This window comes from Drosophila novamexicana, unplaced genomic scaffold (assembly GCF_003285875.2).
Source record: "Drosophila novamexicana strain 15010-1031.04,08,12 unplaced genomic scaffold, DnovRS2.1 tig00000009-arrow-pilon, whole genome shotgun sequence".
Classification (NCBI taxonomy): domain Eukaryota; kingdom Metazoa; phylum Arthropoda; class Insecta; order Diptera; family Drosophilidae; genus Drosophila; species Drosophila novamexicana.
The window spans coordinates 3,690,523-3,712,500 of NW_020824766.1; the positions used below are offsets into that span (position 1 = coordinate 3,690,523).

Genomic DNA, 21,978 nt, shown 5'->3' on the forward strand with positions numbered 1-21,978 from the left:
ATGTAATAAAGTTATCAAGGTTTTTGTTTGCTTGATGTATTGCGCTTATCCGTTTCAAATAAATGTATTAAAATTATCAATCTGCCTGTTCAGTAAATACTACAAGCCCATCTCGATGTCAGACTCTTCATTGGGCAAAAGAAGGCCTTCAGCATCTGATTGAAATAGCTGCTGGCACGGCTCCGCTTCTGTCTTGGTCATGGCCAGGATGAGTTCGCGCAGCGGCTGTAGCAGGCCAACAACGTGCCTGAACTCGGTTGTCAGCTGGGGCGGCAAACCCACCAGCAGGTTGGACACAAAGTCATCCATGACCGCATCAACCTCGACATTGTTGCCGTGGCCCAGTTCTCCGCACAAATAGAGCAACGTTTGCAGGCGCAGAATGAGCTCACGCGTCGGCTCTAGCTGGACGCTGGCTTGACATGGCGCCGCCTTCAAGTCCATTTCGGCCAGGGTGCGGCACTTCTCGTACAGTTTGTTGCGCGGCACGCATTTGCTATGCAGCGCATCCGTCTCGTACTCATTTAGATGATGGTGCGCCACGCGCAGCGGCTCTAAAATGTCAGCGTTCACCCGGTGCAACGTTATCATATTGGAGGCATAGCGACGCTGCAGCTTCTCGCGGAGCGGTGTCTGCTTGGTCTCCCGGCGAGCGGGCGCTGGTAAGCCGCTGGCTTCCAACTCTTCGTTCATGCTGGCCATGTCCTGGACGGTTTTACGTTTGAGGACCAGAAGCTTTTGCAGTTGCAAGAGCGCATCCATCAGGGGCTTCGGTTCGTCGGCATCGACAGAGATTTCTGAACTGGTCAGCTGCTTGTCTTCAGTCTCCTGGACGATGCTGGCCAGCGGCAGGGTCTTGCACTCCTGTAGCACATGGAGATGGCAATCAGGCATGCTGAGCACCGTATGCTTACCCGCAATGTTAAACTTAATCAGGTAACTGCTGTCTCTCGGCTCGTAGCCGATGACACGTCCCTTGCAGAGCATCAACTGTGGTGCGCTCAGCAGGCTGATCACTTTGACATCTACGGCCAGTGGCATGGGTATCACCTTGGGCATCAGCTCCAGAGATTGTCCGTCCTGCTCCATATCGAACTTACGCTGCTGCAGCTGACGAACAATGCGACGACTGCGCTCCAGTTCGATGCGCTCGCCAGCAATAAATGCCGGCGAGAAACGGCGGGCCTTGCCCATGTTTCGGCGAATCAGCTGCCAGCAGCGACGTGGCATTTGACGCGTCTCCAGTTGCGGAAAACAGCTCTGGACGTAGTTGTTCATGTCGTAGGCGCTGCCCAGTATCGCCTTGTCGATGAAGGACTCTATGAACTCGCACCAGATCCAGCGCTGGCAATTGGCCTGTTTGAGGTATTTGTACAGCCTTTGATTGGCCGGCAACAGCTCCTTAGTGCTGGCATCGATGGCATCCGGCTCCTGGGCTTCGGCTGAGCTCTTGCCACGCAATCGCTTACTGAACTTGGGCAACTTGACAAACAGTTCGTCGTCGTCCTTGTCGGCCGTCTGCGATCTGAGCAGACGCTGCGATTCATTCGTCTTTGACATTCTATGGGCTCGACGTAATCCAATCTTCGATAGCTGCGGTGGCGTTTCTGCTGAATCGGAATCAGTTGCTGTTTGGTTAATATCTGGAAAATAATCAGACATTTTGTACCGAATGCGCAGGGCTAGGCTATCAATTTGTTGATTGCTCACAAATATTTACGAATTCTAAATTTTACCTGCCTACGTGCTGACTCCCAACATTCGTTTTCTATCACAGCGACTACTTGTTCGAAGAAAATCATGACAATTGAAATCCACAAATTGACATTTACGTTAAATTTCAAACCAAACACAGAGTTGCATATGGACAAGCGTTGCCACATAGTCTTTAGATATGTTCCGTTAGGCTTGAGTTGAAAATGTGCGAAAAGTCTTTCATAAATGTTAATAAGCGAAATTCGTAAACTAATATCTATTATTTTTTAAGTTACTCGTCAGGCAACAACCTCCCAGACATATGCAAGCTTTTAATCGGTATTTTTTATTTTCAATTCTATGGTATAACAATTAAAAACAAATTTTAAGCTGACGGCAACAAATAATACGCAAAATTGTGTTCTTATACAACAATCGCAATTAAGTTGTAAATGTTTATAATTTCCTCTGCTTTACTAGTCCGAATAGCAGCCGTAAGTTCTCCATGTCGCAGCCATTTTTATTGGTCATCTTGGCCTTCAACTTGGTGAGCATTACATCTGTTTTGGCACAGTCTGCAGGCAGGGCGGGATGTATCTCCAAGTTAACAATTTGCCCGTTCCTACTAGCGTTAGATACTTCTCTTAGCTTTCGAGTGCCGTGTGTAATCATCATCTAAAATCAGTTGCTTACAGGATATCATTAAGACTAAATAGGAGCACTTCTTACGTCCATAATCTTAAGGCCGAGGGGTCGATCAGCTTTGTCCACGCCAAATTTCTCGCAGAGATTAACGCACGTGTGCTTGAGCGCATGAATCCCGATGGTGTTTAGTGTCCCGTTGCCTCTGCTCATCATAAAGAACAATCGCACGACCAAACACCATCGCTGGCGTTGTCCAGGAGACGCCTTCTGCCAGACATGGCTGCGGCCCAAATAGCTGTGCCCGTTGAAGTTCACATCGAAATGCGGCACAGGCAGCGCCACCCAGTAGCCCAGCTCCATGTTCGCCATAGACTCCGGCACCGGGACACATGCTGGTCTGGGATACTTGGATATTGGCAGCTTAATGGCTACCAAAAATTCAAATACAATGCGCGTATTGTTCTTCGCCTTCAGCTGGGTTGCGATAATCGTGTGGGCACTGACTGGATATTTGGTTGTGTGATAGCATAATTGGTAGCTGCGTCCGGTTCCCGTTTTGCAGTTAACCGTTGGCTGTGATTTGAAGAGTCCGTCCAAATCGTTGCGCAGATGTGTCTGCAGATAGACGGACGAAATTAACGAATCACCTACTATCTGCTCCTTGAAGACCGAGTGCAAATAGATGTAGTCGTCGTCCTTTATATCTGTGTAGAACGGAAACCGCAAGTCCAGCAGCAGATAACAATTAAAGTTGGCAGGTACGTCTATATGATTCCCGCATATATAGGTGGCTGCAATGATTTGGCAACAAAGTGAATACAAACTGGGCAGGCACTGCAATCCTTACCAGTTGCCGGCAAATTACTAAAACTACCGGCGAGCATTGATCTACGCTCCTTGAGCGCCTTATTGATCCAGCCGGCGAGGTAGGTAGCATCACAGAGAAAGGCCTTATGCTCTTTCAATGGAACCTTCAGTTGCATAACAATTTTTTGTAGCGCATTATCGAAAGTTAAAGACATCCTTCGATTCTCAATAACTGATTTCCTTCTTCAAAATTTTTTTTAAATCTTGTAAATTGATAATACAATATTTGGAGTTCAAAATTTTGTATCGATTCAGTTGAAATGCTTTTTCTTCTTTTGTGTCAAACTTGGAAAAGCACTTATTGTTTGACAGTTTGCATGGAAGCTGTGGAATGGAACAAGGCTTTAACGTCAATCGATGGTGATGATAATGGGAATGAAACAATAAGAACCATCAGTTCCCTTAACGTCTTAACTACTCAAACATATTCTATATATACAGAAGATAATGCTCTTGCAGACAGTAAGAGGCAGAATTGTGTCATAAATCATGTTAAAGAACAAATAGTTTTTAAAACTCTGGTGCTATACACAAATTATAATTATCTTTTACAAGAGAAGCCAGTTTAAGTGGCTATCAAAGAGATTTATGTACATTTTAAATATTTTTTTTACATTTTTTACATGTAAAATAAATATATTATGCGCTTGAGCGCAATCTGGATTCTGAAATTGATTTGGAATTTAGTTTACATTGGAGATGATGGGGTTAGAAAAACTTATTGTTAATGTCTCGACTACTTTTTGATGGTGCCGATTTTTTCCTTGCGTTTCTTCACATGCTTCTTAACTTTAACCTTCCGTTGTTCTGCCTTGGCATCTTTAACCGCCTTTTTGCGGGCCTTTTTGCTGTCGGGCGATTCGTCACGTGGCCGTGCCGAGTTTTTGAACTTTGACATGTCATCGTCCTCCTGCGATGCGTCGCTCTCGTTTTCACTTGTCTGCTGCTCACTTTCCGCACTTTTATGTTCGGAATCCAAAATGTCCGGCTGTTTCTGAACATCTAGTTGTGGCGTAAGACCCGTGATTTTTGCGTAAACCAGATTCTGCTGGACACCCTGCTTAGCTTTTGTCACATCGTGCTCAAAATGCGGCACCTGAAGTATAATAATGGATTAGATGTGGAAAACTGATATGTTTTGTTTTGTGGCATTTACCTCATCCAAGCGCTTGGGAATGTAGGTGTTCTGCCAAACAGCTTCATCGATCTTCTCTTGCGCTGTAATGGCATCGAAGTCTCGATCCTTAATACGCTCTGAAATGCGCTCCAAGCATTCCTCCATATTTTGCTCGTTTATGGTCTGGTCCGTTATAAAGTCAAACAGCTCCTTGACCGTCATGGTGGCCACCGATTTTTTGCGGAAGAATTCGGATATGTTGGTGCAGTCCTTGCGCAGAAAGTCGAACGCATGCGGATGATCGTGCTCGACCGCCTGGCTGACGTCAATAATCACCAGTTGGCCATCTTGGAACAGTATATTGAACTCAGAGAGATCCGCGTGCACCAGCCGACACTGATTGTAAATGCGCCACATTATGACCACGCAGTCGCGGTACAGCTCGCGTGCCTTTGAAGTACTCAGCTCCACGTCCTTTAGCTTTGGAGCTGGCCAGCCGTCGCGACCGCAAAAGCGCATGACCAACACATGCGAACGCAGCAGAATGGGTTCGGGAACGGGCACACCAGCATTGCGCATTCGCAGGTAGTTACGCATCTCCTTTTCTGCCCAGGTGCGCACCATCTTGCGAGGATTGTGCTTGCAGTAGCCATGACGGAAGCGAAACTCACCCGAAACGTACTTGTCGCGATCTTTGAACACTAGAATTGAGGTCTTGTAGATTTTGATAGCATACTCGTCGGCTCCATTCTTGGAGACCGCATGGTAGACATTTGCCTCTTTGCCGGTGGATATGCAGCCGTTGATCTCTTGAATAAGACCGCGGTTAAGCAGCTTGAAGAGTATCATGCGTGTGCGTGGGTCCATCACCTGCTCCGCTGTGGCGCGATCGTGCTTGTCACGAACACGTACTCGTTCTGTCTCCTGGCGTCGATCGAAGTTTACCAATCGGTTGGCCGCTTGTGCGCTCATATTGGCATTTGGATCGTATTTCTCGACATTTATCCGAGCTGAGTATCGCCGCAGCACCTTCTCATTAGGCTGGTAGCTGCTCACGCGCTGAGCGCCGCCTCCTCCTGTACCGCCAGGACAAGTGCCGGTGCCGGTGCCGGTTTTGTTACTGTTGGCTCCACCTGTTGTTAGCTGTGGTTGGGCGCTGTGCTTGTTAAAGCCGCTGTAGGCTTCTTCGTATGCATCGTAGTCGTCGCCCTGGTCGTAATCGTCATCTTCATACGCATCCGCATAATCCGAATCAGTTTCCTCGGCCGGATTGGTGTTATCAATAATTTGCTGGCACAGGTCGTCGCTTATATCTTTTTCTTTCTGTTTGATGTTCTTAAAAATGTCGTGCTTCACTGTAAGCGATTTAAAGTCTTCCACCCACTCAGACTACAACGCATTGCATTTTATTTATAAATATTACTTTGCATTTACAAAATTTATGTCTGAACTTACGTTTTTCAGATTCTCGTCATCCTCCTCCGGATCGCTATATTTGTGTGCATCGGTCATCTTGTCTGTGAGTGCAACAGGTATGTGCAGATGCTCAGTCTATCAACCATAAACAATTATCGCTTCTTGTGCTGCAGGCCGTCCTTTTTGAATGCTTTAAACTTTTAAAATTCACGTTTTAATTAAAAATAATTGTGAAATCAACTTGCACGTGTAATTCGCGAACAGCTGATAATTTTGCCATTCAACATTCCACGCCGACAGCAATCGGTTATCGATATAAAAGTTAACAACAGCTGTTCGTTATGGCTCCATTGTGACTCTGTTACCTGTAGATGTTAATAACATAACAGCTGTGAAGCAATGAGGCTACAATAAAAGAAATCGCACCGGCTAATAATATTTATATATATTTTGCGCCCATCAATATAAGACCAAGTTAGTTAAGAAAATAGATGGTTATTAAACATGTTTGTACTGGCAGAACTTAAAGACAATGTACGCATTGCGCCCGACCACTTTAATTTGAAGCTTGTGGATGCGGTGCGTGACGAAATTGACAGGAAGCTGGCAAATAAGGTAATTTGAACGATTTTGGAATTAATCTATTGAGTAACTTGAACTGGGCCTTTGACAGGTGTTGCTGAACGTTGGCTTGTGCATAGCACTCAAGGAGATTGTCTCACTGAAAGACTCAATTATTCTGCCCGGAGACGGCGCCTCACACACAGAGGTGCTGTTTCGCTATGTGGTGTTTCGGCCAATGGTGGGAACCGTTATTACCGGAAAAATACGCAGCTGTTGCCGCGAGGGAGTAAACGTGACGCTGGGCTTCTTCGATGATATACTTATTCCACATGCGGCTCTGCAGCATCCGTCGCGTTTTGATGAGGCGGAACAGGCGTGGGTCTGGGAGTATCCATTGGAGGATGGCGGTAAACATGATCTCTTCATGGACGTTGGCGAGCCAATCAAGTTCCGTGTTTCCCGCGAAATATTCGAGGAAACATCCCCCATTGGCCCACCCAAAGCGGAGGGTCAAGCGTCCCAAAATGCTAGCACCTCAGCAGCGGCAGCAGCCGCCTCTGCTGCAGCACAGGAAGTGAAGACACCATACAAGATAATCGTCAGTCCAGATCCCAAACACTGTGCACAGTCGTGTACTATATTTTATTGTTTTTTCTTTTTTTTTTTCAGGGCGCCATTAACGAGTCTGGGCTGGGCGTGCTCTCCTGGTGGGATCAGCAAGGCAAAGAGGAAGAGCAGGACGGTGAAGATGGCGAAGATAATACGGAATATGATAATGACGACGAAGGGGAGGGCGCCTGCGAGGAATGACAAAGGAGTGGATAGCTTTTCTAAAAGCAAATGTCACTAAGCTTATTCTTTTTATAGGAATATTAATAAGAACTTAACTGTTAAGGAATTTAGAAAATAATTAAACAAAAGTTGAAACTTGTTACAAATGAAACAAGAGAATTTCAAATATGCTTTAGTTTATTTTTTCATATATTTGTTTTTTAAAATTTGTTGTTTGTTTTAAATATTGTTTAAATTTGTTTTGTGTTTTTTTTTTTCAAACTACAATCCTCACATTCCGCATTTAAACAAATGTTTTGGTAGCGCAGCTCTTTCACATAAGTTATCCATATATTTAATAATTTATTATAGTTTATGTTTAGCTCTTTGTCGTCGGCGACTTAGTACTAGGAAGGGCGGCACAGGATCTTCAGAATATACAATTGAATCTCTTTCACTTGATCATTTTCATTTGTATGCGATTTAGTTTGAATATTGTTTTCCATTAGGTTAGCGTGCACATTTCTCTAAATCGTCTAATTCTAAAACTGGAATACGTTATTTTTATAAACTTTCGTTTGTTTTTTTCTTGAAGAGGGTTAGGAGGTAGGGGAATGCGGGTTCATTGTTAGCATAGTTATTGTATGGTACAATTGATAAAAAGTTGTTGTGTGTTCGGGTCTGCAAAGGTGAGCTAAGTATAAAGCTTATTGGCAATTTTGCCTATAAATATTCACTTCAGTATTTTTGTTTTTTTTTTTTTAAAGTTTGTTGCTTTGAACAATAAATTGCATTATTTTTGATTTTGCTGCATACGCCTTTTTGTCTTTGTATGTCTTTTAGGCGCAATGCTTAGAGTTAATTTACATTTACATATATATTAAGCATATATGTATGCACATATATCTATAGAAATTGTTTCTTTGTTTGCACAATCTTTTATGGTTAATTACAGTGAGGTTAATTTAAACTTGATTTAAAAAACTACAATAATAATTATAAATAGAAATAATTGTTAATATTAGACGTCATCTCGGTATTGTACTGTATGTAAATAAATATCATTTGGGCTCTTTTATTGTATAGCTCCTTAAACAGCTCCCAACTTAATATATATGTATGTGTATAGAGTTCCATTTAAAATCACAGTAAAAATCATAAGAAACACAAAAGAATTGTAAAACCATAAGGGTTCACAGATTTTATAGCACAAAAGGAACTTGCTGACTAAAAAAAAATTAGCATACAAATAGCATCTTAATAAACTCGTATAACTGAATCTAAAGAAAATCAGTTTCATTTCATTCACATTCAAATAAAGTAATCCATCAATTATTCGATTATCAAGCAGCGTGGCAGATGCTCTTTCAAATAATCGAAGAGCTCGTGCGAGGCGCCTGGACAATTGGTCAGCTCCAGCTCCTGCAGATGACGCAACTGGATGAGGCTGGACAGGCCGGATGACGTCAGCAGCGGGCAGCCGGCCAGCGATAGGACCTGCAGATTGCGCATGGAGCACAGGTGTTGCAGCCCGAAATCACGCACCTGGGAGCACCAGCGCAAGAAGAGGGCGGTCAGCGATAGCATCGTGGAAATGTAACCAACTCCGATGTCCGTTATATGGACGCACCTAAAGGTGAGACACAAAGAGGCATCAATAGTAGATTCGTTTTCAATAGTTCTTTAAATCCAGGTTTAAATATTTCTATTAGAAAAAAAAACAATTGGGATGTCCGGTTTAAGCCGTTATACAATCTGCATTAAAGATTACTTGAAGTTCATTTTAAAATATCTAACTGGCATAAGATTATTACGTAAGTTATAAACACTTAAAAAATGGCAAAAATAATAAAGTTGGAAGCATGGTAGCTGCTGCGACCTAAACTGGCAACTCGTGCAGTTGCTCGATGGGGGAAAGCGAGTGCGGAAATTGAATTTAACTCATGAATAATTACGAGCAGGGGGCGGGTAGGGTGGTTGTCTAGAGGTTATTGTGCACAGGCAGGTGTGAGTGTGTGGGGGGTGGGCGTTCGACTCACCTATCCAATGTCAATTCCTCCAGTTGGTTCAGATCACAGGCGATATACTCGAGCGAGGCGTCCGTTATGCGAGGACACCAGGACAGGTCCAGGGCGCGCAATTTTTGCAGATTCTCGGCAATCAGCTCGACGCCATCGTCGGTTAGTTTGCTGCAGCCGGAGAGGCTGAGCACGGTTAGATGCGGCAAGGAGTGCACTGCAAGCAAAGAAGGTAAGTCAAGATAAGCTTACATTTACTTTAAGTGCAAACTGGGGCGCAAAGTTTACGCAGCAGCAGCAGCAGGAACAACAACAAATACTGCAGCACATGAGACGCATCAGTTGCTGCAGCTGCTCCACTTGGGAGTGGTTTAGCTGGCCTGAGCCGCATTGGCTAAGTTTATGCAGCATGAGATTCAAAGGGTAATTAGTTCCATTTCAGCTGAAACATTTTGCGAATATTCAAAGAGCTTTACGACGAACTGACCAGAGCACAAAAAAGCACCTGGCAACAGCTTAAATTGGCTTATAACATTGCTGCAAGCCAAAAGGAATTATCTAAAGCCGTCTCGTGAACCTAGTTTCATCAACCTGAACATTTAACTCATTTTGCATATTGACAGAGCTACAAACATGTTTGTTTTAATGTTGTTTTACAAATAGAAGTGGAGATTAAGAGAGGATGATTTAATGTTTCCTAGCGTGCGTACTTGGGGGAAAGCTATATCTAAAATGTTTAGCACAAAACGTTGCACGGGCAAGGCCGGGTAATACCCCGCAATATATATACTTTTGCACCAGTTGTATTTTGAGCTGGAAAGCATTTCGATTAAGCCATTTAAAAGGAGTTTTCATTAAATATATTTGTAAGTTTATGAAATGCTTTTAGTTACCTTTTGCCCAGAGCACATCTGCATTTATTGAGTGCAAATTCATGAGCCCAAAGTTAATTAAATAAAACGTATGCTTGCATAACACGTGCATTTGAAGTGCTTTTGGCCAAGTCTGTGTAGGGGAGCGAGGCTAATTGAATGTGAACAATAATTGAATTTTGTGACCACATTCTCGCACAGAGTGTGTGAGAGACTAACGTTGACTAAAAGCATTTGCATAGATCCAGTTTGGCCATCTTCAATTAGTGCCCAGCTGCTCCACTCTAAAGTATCTCAGATGTCATGAAACTATCTCACAGTTAGCTAGAGAGTAGCTTCGTCTTATGGGTTTTGTTCTGAATGCTTTGAATTATGGCTGACAATGACAACTTTGTTCTAGTTGCGTCATCTACAGTTTTGTGCCACATTTCGTGTGCCACATTTTGTGTTTCTCTGCTTTTTGAGTTGCAACAGTTGACATTCTGTTCTTTGTAGCTGTTTGCGGTACATTCTATATGTTAGTTATAAATAAGTTAAAGTCTTTATTTTAGCTTGCATTTATTATTGCAAAACATAATACAGATATTTTCCAAAGAGTATAGCTAAAGTTAATTGAATCTATAAGGTTTTTTTTTAGTTGAGCTTTAAGCATTACGCCAGGTTAATTTTTATGAAAAATTAAAAAAAAATAAATAAATTTTCAGAAATTAGAGAAGATTCTATTCTAGTTACATTAGACAAATGTAAAGTTCTTCATTTATATAGTTTTTATACCCTGAACCCATTAAAAATGGGTTTAAGGGTATATTGTATTTGTGCAAAATCCAATTGTATGTAACAGGCAGAAGGAAGCATCTCCGACCCCATAAAGTATATATATTCTTGATCAGCATCAATAGCCGAGTCGATCTAGCCATGTCTGTCTGTCTGTCCGCCCGTCCGTCCGTGAACGCAAGGATCTCAGAACCTATTCGTGCTAGAGACTTGAAATTAGATGTAGGTGCTCCTAGTTCCCGCGCAGATCGAGTTTGTTTCCGATAATCGATAAAAATCGATATCGATTTCCTGTTTTTTGGGCAATTTTGGTAAATAATAAGAGCTAGAGTCACCAAACTTGACATATAGCTTCTAAAATAGAATATATATATGCGTTTGATGTTGGAAGAAGAGGGTTCAGGGTATCCCCTAGTTGGGAGCTCCCGACTAGTGCTTCTTACTTGTTTTTTTTTTTAGTTTTGCCCGAATAATCTTTATAAAAGAGCTTAAAAAGCTTTCCAAAATGTAAAATATAAAACTAGAGTCTAGTCAAAGGAAATTCGAATTTTAGAAGTTCTTATAAACACATTCTAATTTGTAGCTTGGATTTAAAGTTCCGCATTTATATAGCTTTTGTTAAGATCTAAGGATTCATTTAAGTTTATCTTTACACAAAACTAAGGCGCAAAAAGCTTAATTCAGAAATATTTTTACAAATTTAGAAAATAAAAGAACTCAGAGCAGGCTTTTGTTTAGCTTTTCCAATACCCTTTCTGCACAGAATAGGGGATCTCGACATGTGAAGTCAACTTGCTCAGGTTTTGGGATTAAGCTCACGACTTTGCCAGTTCTTTGGCTTTTCGTAAGCAAATGAGCATATTAAAGGGTTGTCTGGTTACGGCTTACGGGCTACGGGTTACGGGTTACGGGGTAGGGTGTACAAGCGGTGGCTACAATTACCGTTCTAAAGCGGCTTAAGCGAGCGAGTCGCACAAAGGCGACTTTGCTAATGGGAACACGGTGGCGAGGCGGCGGGGGCGGCGGCAGATTCGAGTCTGCCGTGGAATTGGCCACGTGCCTCCGTTTGCTGCGTAAACAGAGATAAGCATAAAACATAAAGGGAGTTGGGCAGGCAACTTTGAAGGAGCGCCGACGAATGCAAGAATTTCCATAGCATGGCCGGAGCCGGAGCCGGCGGAGTATTTGCCGACCAAGATGAAGTCAAAAAAATGCAGCCCGCCAAAGCAACTAAGCGGCTTTTCACTCGACATTTCGAACTAACAGCAACTGGGGGCATGTGGTATACACGAGTCTATCATAAACTGTGCCCCACTTTGCCAGATACCAGATACCAGATACGGATTCGAGGTAGTCGGCTCTATGTGCAAAGGTGCATCGTTTGTTTGGCTTCTGACCAAAAAACCACAAGATGCACGTATGCAAAAACGATTTAAATTACAATATGAATACTCAAATGCGGCTATTCGACAATTAAGGACAGATGCTTATTTATTACAAATATAACATTATTTGCCAAGGCTGTAAAAGGCCAGAAATACGGCTGAATTCTAAAGCATGAACTTTTAGGAAAACTCAACCTCAAAGCATTCGCAACTTAAGCCCATCTTAACATATCTAACCATTTCGTATGATATCTAACCATAAGAACTAGCTTCCGAACCTCAAGGACGGTAACAAGTTCTTGCCTAGTTTAGTAGCCATTTTATGGAATTTGAAATTATAACTAATTAGATATTTCAATTAAAATTATATTAAATAAATGTATTAAATATATAACATTTGAATGACAAAAGTGAGCTTAAAGTAATTTTAAAATATGCTGACATTCTCAAGTATTAATGTTCAGTTCTGGGTCAAATCATGTGTTATTGTCTGGAGTTCTTGCGATTTGTTTGCCTCTTAACTGTAATTGTATCCATTGGCATCAATTGGTAGCGGCCGCAATTGTGGCCAACGCGGCCTGCACAAGTGGGAGACTTCAAAGTTAAAAACCGCAAAAACAAAACACAAATAGAAATAAATATATGTTAAATCAGTCAATAACAAAGGCCCGCAATCATGTGAGATGTGTTGAAGTATTTAAATGAATGCTGAGCGTTTCATGCATACATGACGAAATGCCACAAGGGACAGAGACAGACACACAGATACAGATACAGATGCAGTTACGAGACGCAGATACAGATACAGATACAGTTAGAGGCTCAAATACAGATACAGATGCAATGCTACAATTGCATTAGATTGAGCTGACGACGGCGATTAAACGCCAAAACCAATAGACCACAGCGACCGAGACAAATAGTAGCAGAGAAAGAGAGAGAGAGAGAGAGAGAGAGAGAGAGAGAGAGAGAGAGAGAGAGCGCGAGTGAGAGAGAGATTAAGAGACTTGAGAAGAGAGAGATAGATTTAAAGCAGCATCGATTGAGTTACATTTTGTAGCTTCAAACCAAATCATATTGCATTCGCATTAGAAGCCTTAAAGCGCGACAGATTTCTCTCAGATTTGCGCGTATTTATCGCGGCTGTAATCGCATCTGAAATTCATTTCATTATCAGCTGCACATCGAGACGCATCGACCGAAATCGAAGAGTTATATATATATAAATATATATATATATAGGCAATGTGTTTTCCCAGTGAATCCCAGTGTCGCATCCTGTATGTTGCAGTTTCGGTTTGTGACCGACACTAACGGGTAGTTGGGCACCTCGAATACGCTGTTTTACTCGTTTTTGCGATCACAAATTCTGAAATTGCAACGAAAAGCAACAACAAAATTTCCCAACGAACTGAGCCGGGCCGGGGCGGGGCGGGGCGGGGCGGGGTCAATGTGAGTTCGAGCTGTGGATCGGTATTCAGTGATGTGGCAAATGTGTGAAAAGTGTGAGATATTTTCATGATTGTTCGAATCGGATTTCAGTTCGGAGCGGCAGAGAGGAGTGAGCAGGAGAAAGAGCGTGAAAACCTATTGATACTATATTTCTGTATAATACGAATTCCCAATTTATATACACAAAGTTCATAGTAAGTATGCATTTCTTACTGATAGTAATACAATTTATATACATATAGAAGAACGTCATTATCAACATTATATACATTTGCTCATCACCGCAAATGTCAACTATCAAGTGACTAAAACAAATCCCAGTATTATGTTCAATTACATTTAATGGCACACAGTATATTCTAGAGAATCTCAGTTTATTACAAAAAAAAAAGTGGCAGCTATATAAATAGGATTTATATACTAAATACTTGTGGCGACAGCTTCAGATGAGATTCATTTCATTGATTACACTGGCTTACAAAAATTTCGTTCCATTTTAAAAATAATTCACTTTATCAAATTGGAAAGAACCGCATGATTGAACAATAGAACCTTGCGTTTGGATCACATAAAGATCGGACTATAAACTCCGAAGTAAAGCACGGGGAAAAAGAAGCTCATCTGCATGTCGAATCGTATCGGTATGGTATGCAGGTTCTTTTATGCACAGAAAACATATTCTACTTTTTGATAGTTCCCTCTGTGAAATAATCACTTGTGTGTCTTGAAAAACGAATAAAGATCGGGCTATAAATGCAGCTTGGGTCTGGGCCTAGGATATCTCCTGGTCGGGCACCCTAACTTGTTTTTAACTGTGCTTACCATAGAAAAATAACTAAAAAAACCAAAAAAATAAATAAACACGAAATTTCTGTTGACATGCTGTAAAACAAATGGAACCTTCGACAAGTTTTGGGAATAATTTAAATTCAATGCGTAAATCGAATTTTTTTCTTGGAAACCCAAAGCAGCTACTTGATATGTAAATGGAAATTTGTGCATGTTCAAAAATTACAAATACCCAGAAATAGTGTTATTACACACACGCACACACACACATACGCACACTCAAGAGCTGTATACTAAGCCAACAATTTGTAACTTGGCTTTGCCTGAGAGATACATTTTCCATAACAACTAACGACGTGTGTGTGTGTGTGTGTGTGTGCGACAGGCTTCCAATTGGATTTGTGAGTTTTTTATGCCATTTACTCAAAGCATTGCCTCTTATCTACTTTTAGGCGCCGAAGATGTCAAACTGTCAAGCGAATACGAAGCACTCCTCCCGCCTCCAATGGGACCAATGCTAACAAATACATGTGTGCAGCTATCTGTGTGTGTTTGTGTGTGTGTTGACGTTGGTTCATACACTAAATAAGAGAATGTTACCCAGATACTTAGAAAAACTTTCTTCAATTAGGTAATGCCTGGCAAAGAAATATCTGGTAAATGCAAATGTATTTCTCAAGAGATTTGTTAACTTATTTATCTTTTATTTGCTATAGACCTGCTTGCAGGGTATCTTATCTCAACATAAATTGTTGCTTTCTCAATTGCCAATATAAAAAACCAAAGCCGCACTCAGAAACATAATGCTAAATGCTCGGCATAAAGCTCGGTTTGGACATAAATTTTTCTTTCTGCATTTTGACAGAAGTTCTTATACCCTGCACGCGCATTAAATGGATATGTAGGTTAAAACATACTGCTTTTCTCGAGAAGAAGCTAGGTGAAATTATATAAAAAACACTAATTTTTGAAAATTATTATTTTATCAGTTTCGTCTTAATATAGCTGCATGTATATATATAATAATATATTTTACAAGTGAGAATGTCCGATTAGGAGATGGAACCCAATTATTAGTGTAACTTTTACATTTGTGTCACCTATTTTTCCACCTGTCCAACTGATCAACTTGAATCTCTAAAACCTGGAAAAGACTCTTACTATGGTTTCTCTAGCCAACTTTATATAGAAGTAAATAATTGAGTGGATTTTAATATCGAAATCTAAGATAATTCATTTGAATTTTTTTGATATGCGTCGAATTTAATATTTTCCTGCTCCTCTGTTTTGGATTTTATTTGGGATTACAGCATCTGCATTTATTTATAAATAAATTGTAAAACAATTTAAGCTGTATTATTGTAAAATATAAATGTTATACATATTTGTTTTTTATTTTATTTCCCATTGCCATCGTATAAGCATTTTGACTGTCTTCAAGGAGGTGTGCCTTGTCCAATGTATGCCATCAAGTTTTTCCACCTTATGATCATAGTATTTTCCATTTAAGTTGCTAAAACAAAAACACAATATCAAAATTAATTGTACCTGTGGCGATCAATACCTGGTTCCACAATTAGCGTACCACCAGCCACCACCACGTTCGTCTCGGCTTGCGCAGTTGCCAGGATACCTGTCACTGTCACGATCGAATGTGGTGAATTTCTTATTTTTTTGAAGTTTCAAGCTATTATATGTTGTACTGCCTTCAGAATTACCCAAAGTGATCAATGTGTATTGGTCCTTCTCGCCAGAAATGTCAAATTGATCGTGTCTTCTGTATTTGATGTCTCCATCAAATACTTCCATATGTATGTAGAGCTCATGAGGCTGGGCGCGCGCCAAGCGATGAATCTTTTTAAGTCCTAAGAAAAAGTCTCTTCGAAGCCACCGAAGCCTCTGCGGTGTGTGATCCAATTCCTGTAGAAATCCTCCTTGCCATTGATTCGCTGCTGGATAGCCGTCCAGCCAGGACCTGCCGTCGCACTATCACATAGTACATCGAACGAATCTTTTCTATCCGGTTTAATCTTGTGAATACCCGGAGCATCAGCAATGTCGGTGCAATCACCGTAAACGGACTTCTCTGCGCAGCTTTTCAATTTCTTGGCACAAATGTTGATTTCTTCATTGAGTTCGGATATTTGTTGGATCTGTTGATCAATTGACTTCTTTTCTTTCTCCAGCTGCTCTTCATGGTCCTGGATTCTTAAGTAATTGGAATTGGGCTTACTCATTTCCTCTTTTATTGACAAAATGTTGTGCGTTTGCTCTTTGATACTCTGTTTGTAGAAATCAATCTGAGCTTTCTGTTCCGCGATAAGACTTTCATTACGTGTGGCTAGCTTTTGATTTCTTTGTCTTTGCCTTCAATTTTATTGTTATTGTTTTCAATTTCATCCTTTATCTGATGAATATACTTTAACAAAGGTCTCACAGCCCTATAGGTGTGCTCTCCACATTGTTCCTCTGCTATTCTAGTTTATGATTATTTACCGCACTTCACCTCAACTTCAATTAAATAATACCTCATTTTCGTTAGTCTGTGTTTCAGCTAGGATGAGCATTATTAGGCTTAAGTATAGCACATACGGAAACAAAACAGATTTCATTTTGTTTAAACTGCGAATGTGAAACCGACTATCAACACGCACGACAATTGAATGAAATATGTGAATTAATTGAAACCTCTCTTAGCTTAGTACTTAGTTTTAAGTAACTGATAAGCGATAAGCACTGGCTTAACAGCTCAAAGATTAAAGAGAAAGTAAGAATAACTTCGGCACGTCGAAGATTTAATACGCTTCCATTTGCCTTACGGTTCTGCTGATATGTGAGAATATTGAAGCTCGTAAATGCTGAGTTTGATGAAAATATTTTGGATTACAAAATTACAAGAACCTACTTTTCGATCAATCGCTAATATGACAGTGATCCGAACTTGATAAAATGTTGCCATATTGGGTAATTGGTATTGCTAAGTTTGGGTAAGATATTTTGATAAGCATTGTTCCTATGACAGCTATATGATATAGCTATCCGATATTGAGATTTTGCATATATATGTATATATAGAGCACTGTAGTACTTAATAAATAAATGCCAAGTTTGGCTAAGATATTTTGAAAAACAAAAAGTTGTTCGCACAAGAAAGGCGGAGGCCAGTCGACAAGGTGGGCGGGGCCAGTGTGTGGGCCCTGGAATAATGAGCTATAACTAAGTCAAATACTGCAGGTAATGTGTGAGGCTCATTAGGCTGACGTCTTGCTCGGCTGGCGCTCAGGTGTGATAGGAATTACATAACAGTGCAGGAGCTGCTAGGCTGAGTCCGAGTCCGGGTCGGGGTAGGAGTCCGGGTCCGGGTCGGGGTCCTACTAATAGATGCTTAACGGGCAAAAGTGTTTTCAAATTAAATTAGCAGCTGTGCGTCGAGATGAGTTCTTTAGTTCATTGCCAGAATAACGTCGCCTCTCGCTTTAATTAAGTGTAAATTGTGCACAAGAGAGAGAGAGAGAGAGAGAGAGAGAGAGGGGGAAAGAGAGAGAGAGTCCAATTTGGCAAACAATCCGACGACAGCCTTAGGTTGGGCAGGATGCGACGCGGATGGCTCGGCAACAAAGTTTGTGGGCAATTGCTCAACAATTGACAAATGAATTGCAAATCGTTGAAATTTCACATTTGGCAAATTGACAAATTCAAATGCAGTTTGCCATTTCAATCAAAACAAATATCATAGATTTGACAGGTCTTGTTCTAAGTACTATTTGTGGGCATTAATTTAGTCATTACAGCAAATCAGGCCCAACATACAAATACCAACAAGAGACACTTGCATTACATGACTTGGCAATACCCTAACATTTTCATAATAAACACATGATAGGGTATTCTTATTAAAATATATAAATTACAAGCCACATCATTGCGGAATTACCTTCATATTTTTATATTAATTCCGTCGTTTCACGCAGACCCAAAACAAAGGTTGTGTGAGAAGAAAGAGACACATTTTCTTTAGCTTTCATTCTCATAATTATATGTACTATCACTTGTATTTCCACAAAGAGTTTTCCCAAAAATGTATACCCTACTTATTATTGCTATATATTTTTTTTATGCGTGTTCCTATTCCGCTGTTCCCCTCATATCTAAGAGCATAGAGGATAAATAACAATTTTTATTCGGATTGTGTTTATGCTTATATAATATCCCTTTTATAAAAATATGTTTGAAGCCTCATTATTAAGAGAACAATATTTATGCTCGTGTTCCCAGACCGATTTTCTTTTGGCTTGTATTCGTTCTTATGATGCGTTTATTTTTTATACCCTGAACCCATTAAAAATGGGTATAAGGGTATATTGCATTTGTGCAAAATGCAAATGTATGTAACACACAGAAGGAAGCATCTCCGACCCCATAAAGTATATATTTTCTTGATCAGCATCGATAGCCGAGTCGATCTAGCCATGTCCGTCTGTCTGTCCGTCCGTCCGTCCGTATGTATGAACGCAAGAATCTCAGAACCTATAAGAGCTAGAGACTTAAAATTTTATATGTAGGTGCTCCTAGTGCCTGTCTGAGTCGGGAGCTCCCGACTAGAACCTCTATGTATGTAAGATAATTTAATTACTGAGAGAACAACGTTTAGATTCGTGTTCCCATTCCGCTGTTCCTCTTATGCCTAAAAAAAGTGTAATTTTTAAAAAAACAACGAATTTCTCTTGGCTTGCGTCCGTTCCTATTATTATAGATCGGAAAATAATAATTTGGAAACCACATTATTGAGGGGACAACATTAATATTCATGTTCCCTTTCCGCCGTTCCCCTAATGCCTAAGGTAATAGAGTACTTTTCTTCTCTTGGTTTGCATTTGTTCTTATATAATACCCCTTTTACTGGCATTATCTACAAGATTTCTGTAATGAATTTTTTAAAATTTTCTTTTAGCTTCATTTTGGACTTGCAACGTAATGTGGCTAGAAAAAACATAGACCGGTAAACAGCTTGCAGCTTTTTGAGATTTGAGTGGAGCAGACAATGAATTTGCAGACAAGCCAGGCCAGGCTGCCAAACAGATGCATGTGTGTGTGTGTGTGTGTGCGTGTGATGTACTCACACCAACATGACCTGGAAAGCTAGGCGCTTGGAAAACGCTGCATGTGTCCCTCATGAGGTTGGCCGATTTGTAGAGTGGACAGACACTTGGTCTGAGTGGCCCAGGGGTGCCATTTGGCGACTGGAAGCTAAGCGTTTAAATACATTTTTAATAAGAGCAACGCGTGACGCCCGATCCACATCAAAGCCCCCCATGACAGGCAGGCAGACCTCAAGAACTTGCCGCAAACTAAAACTCAAACTTGAATGAGCAATGCGTTTGGAATGATCTTTAAATTATTGTCAAAACCGCACAAAAATGATGTTATATATAGAAATCCCACGGGGATTTCGCTTTATAGGTAGGCATTCGATTTTTCTATAATAAAGATTTATTTTAGCTGTTTAATTTATAATTTGGTGTATGTCATGATATCTTAAATAAACTTAGCAATTAAGAGTCTCACAATTCTTCTGGCACATCTGCACAAGTAGGCCGTGTCGCAAGTAGGGTATCCAGAGTACGGCATGCCATTCTCTATTGTTAGTTGCTGCACAGATATGCTCCATGTATGTATAATTTCCATCTGAGTTCACAGCTCTCTCTCCCCGTTTCTGGGCATCACTTTCGCCGCTGTCAAGTGGCGTCACAGTCCACAGAATGGCTGACAAAATGTCCTCGGTCAGGACGTGGCTGTCGTTTGACAGTGCGTAGGCTACAGACAAGTTGTCCTCTCGTCCCCTCGTCCTCTCTTTCTGCCAATGCTGACGTAATTGCCGCTCTCGTGCCTCGCTGTGGCTGCCGCATTCCCTATAATGCCAATCGTAGTCGCTAACATCGAAGCTTGCAACGGTGCGGCGTTTTTGCGATTTGTGTTGCATACTTTTATGGGCCAGTGTGCCTTCAGCGACGCGTGCGTCATTGCGTACAGTGTGTGTGTGCGTGTGTGTGTCTGTCGCTGCCGTTTCTTATTAAAATGCAATTAAAATGCCTTGAATTTTGACTGCAAGTGCAAGTCGCAAAGTCAGTTCTCAACACTTTTACACATTCAGTCCAAGTTGAACTTATTGATTTGTTTCTGGCTAAAAACCCACCACCCACACCCCACCCACACCGCACCCCGCCTCCTACATCTGAAGTAGCAGCTGCTGCTTTCACTTCTAAATCCCATTACATAAGCCTGCAATTACGAATTTATATATACATCTACGAGTTTTTATATTACTTGGGGCTCAACTTTGAACAAAGCTCAACGCCTGACATTGCAGTTTGTACGGTGTGTGTGTGTGTGTGTGTGTGTGCGAGTGTGCATGACTTTATGCTCTGCAAATAGTTCTTGTTGCCTGTCAGCTTAGAGCAAAACTTTTATTTACTTAAACTTGGCAAGCATTTGTTTATTCACTTTTTGCATTTAGTTGAAACTTTTGCGTTATACAAGTTATTTGAATTTGTGTATTTTACTTAAATTCAATTAACTTGTTCATTATTCAGAGCCCAAAAGCAAGTTCAAGAGCCGCTTCTCAAGGCGAGAGCAAGGTTTCAGCCGTGACCCGAACCACGGACAATTAAGGCCCGGAATTTCCATTTATTTTCCAATATGAACTGTTCCTCAAACCAAACCAGTTCATGAAATAAAACATGGTTTGTTTAAAGAAAAACATCTAATATGATTCAGATCCTTAAATTACTTTGTTCCCAACTAGTAGTAGAGAGGAACGGAAAATTATAAATTAAATATTGAAAATATAGAACAGCCCAATTAAAGAATGTTTAGGCGCACGAATCTAACCTCAAGGCAGGAAACCAGTTCGAACCGTAGGACGCATAATTGTAACCCTTCCACTATGTTGTTCATTTGTATTTTTGAGAATACACTTTATCAAGGAAACCTTGCCTCATGCTTGACTGTTTCTTTTGACAGCCGGAATGGTTTATGAACATTCAGAGAGAACCGCTGTTGAGGTGGGTCAATGGAGCTTGAATTGTTGTCCGAGTTCATTAGCTGGAACAGACGCTCTGGCTGACAGTGATGGATGTAGATGTGGCAGTATTTGCCCTGAAATCATTTCGATAAATTTCTATTTAACACAAAAACAAATTGATGCTGCTTAAAAGCTTATAAATTGCAGCAAACGCTAATGGAGGCTCTCTATAAGGCTAAGGTAATCAGAACCAAGCAGAGATTCTTTGTTAAACGATATTTGCATTGAAAATAAAATGTAAAAGCAAATACATAAAAGATTTTTGTTTGTTCTTGTGGCTATTTAGTTAAGTTCATGGCCAAGGCCGTGTGCAAAACAAGAAAGCGAGCGACAATTGATTGACAAGTTGGCCAAGTGGCTGCCAGGACTATGGCAGCGGCAGGGGCAGGTGCAGGCAGAGGAGGAGGCGGTTGCCAACGTGCGTGGCCAACAACAGCACGCGTCGTGAGTGCCCGTTGAGCTTTTTATATATACTTGAAATCAAGTTAATTAAAAAGTTCTCAAAATGCACGACAACTAAAAAAACCACACA

General features: G+C 40.9%; 5 protein-coding genes and 1 long non-coding RNA gene across 13 annotated transcripts in view; 2 read left to right on the forward strand and 4 right to left on the reverse strand.

The window, feature by feature from the left end:
- Nucleotides 1-34: 34 nt before the first annotated feature.
- Nucleotides 35-1,782, reverse strand: LOC115765901 (protein lin-9 homolog). Of its 2 annotated transcripts, XM_030709656.1 has the most exons (2): nt 1,737-1,782; nt 35-1,643 (listed from the first exon to the last, which is right to left on the reverse strand). In XM_030709656.1, the coding sequence occupies exon 2, from the start codon at nt 1,558-1,560 to the stop codon at nt 100-102; it is 1,461 nt and encodes a 486-aa protein (XP_030565516.1). In that variant the 5' UTR covers nt 1,561-1,643; nt 1,737-1,782; the 3' UTR covers nt 35-99. The 2 variants fall into 2 exon arrangements, with proteins under 2 accessions (XP_030565516.1, XP_030565508.1); XM_030709648.1 differs by lacking the exon at nt 1,737-1,782 and having other exon boundaries at nt 35-1,704.
- Nucleotides 1,783-2,046: 264 nt separating this feature from the next.
- Nucleotides 2,047-3,444, reverse strand: LOC115765928. Its single transcript, XM_030709677.1, has 3 exons — nt 3,188-3,444; nt 2,425-3,131; nt 2,047-2,370 (listed from the first exon to the last, which is right to left on the reverse strand). The coding sequence occupies exons 1-3, from the start codon at nt 3,360-3,362 to the stop codon at nt 2,152-2,154; spliced, it is 1,101 nt and encodes a 366-aa protein (XP_030565537.1). The 5' UTR covers nt 3,363-3,444; the 3' UTR covers nt 2,047-2,151.
- Nucleotides 3,445-3,750: 306 nt separating this feature from the next.
- Nucleotides 3,751-6,060, reverse strand: LOC115765891 (serine/threonine-protein kinase RIO1). The gene is made up of 3 exons (XM_030709636.1): nt 5,780-6,060; nt 4,364-5,713; nt 3,751-4,303 (listed from the first exon to the last, which is right to left on the reverse strand). The coding sequence occupies exons 1-3, from the start codon at nt 5,834-5,836 to the stop codon at nt 3,944-3,946; spliced, it is 1,767 nt and encodes a 588-aa protein (XP_030565496.1). The 5' UTR covers nt 5,837-6,060; the 3' UTR covers nt 3,751-3,943.
- An 87-nt stretch (nt 6,061-6,147) lies between these two features.
- On the forward strand, nt 6,148-7,240 carry LOC115765954 (DNA-directed RNA polymerase III subunit RPC8). Its single transcript, XM_030709706.1, has 3 exons — nt 6,148-6,355; nt 6,414-6,902; nt 6,974-7,240. The coding sequence occupies exons 1-3, from the start codon at nt 6,245-6,247 to the stop codon at nt 7,112-7,114; spliced, it is 741 nt and encodes a 246-aa protein (XP_030565566.1). The 5' UTR covers nt 6,148-6,244; the 3' UTR covers nt 7,115-7,240.
- A 125-nt stretch (nt 7,241-7,365) lies between these two features.
- LOC115765833 (F-box/LRR-repeat protein 16) overlaps nt 7,366-21,978 on the reverse strand; it is a 40,318-nt gene continuing 25,705 nt past the window's right edge. For all 7 annotated transcript variants that reach the window (XM_030709559.1, XM_030709588.1, XM_030709605.1 and 4 more), the window contains 2 exons: nt 9,115-9,310; nt 7,366-8,705 (listed from right to left, as the gene is read on the reverse strand). In XM_030709559.1, coding sequence (XP_030565419.1) covers nt 8,408-8,705; nt 9,115-9,310 — 494 coding nt within the window. In that variant the 3' untranslated portion in view covers nt 7,366-8,407. The remainder of the gene's footprint in view (nt 8,706-9,114; nt 9,311-21,978) is intronic.
- On the forward strand, nt 13,596-15,666 carry LOC115765979. The gene is made up of 3 exons (XR_004018167.1): nt 13,596-13,770; nt 14,818-15,021; nt 15,082-15,666. It is a non-coding gene; the product is annotated as an uncharacterized LOC115765979 (long non-coding RNA).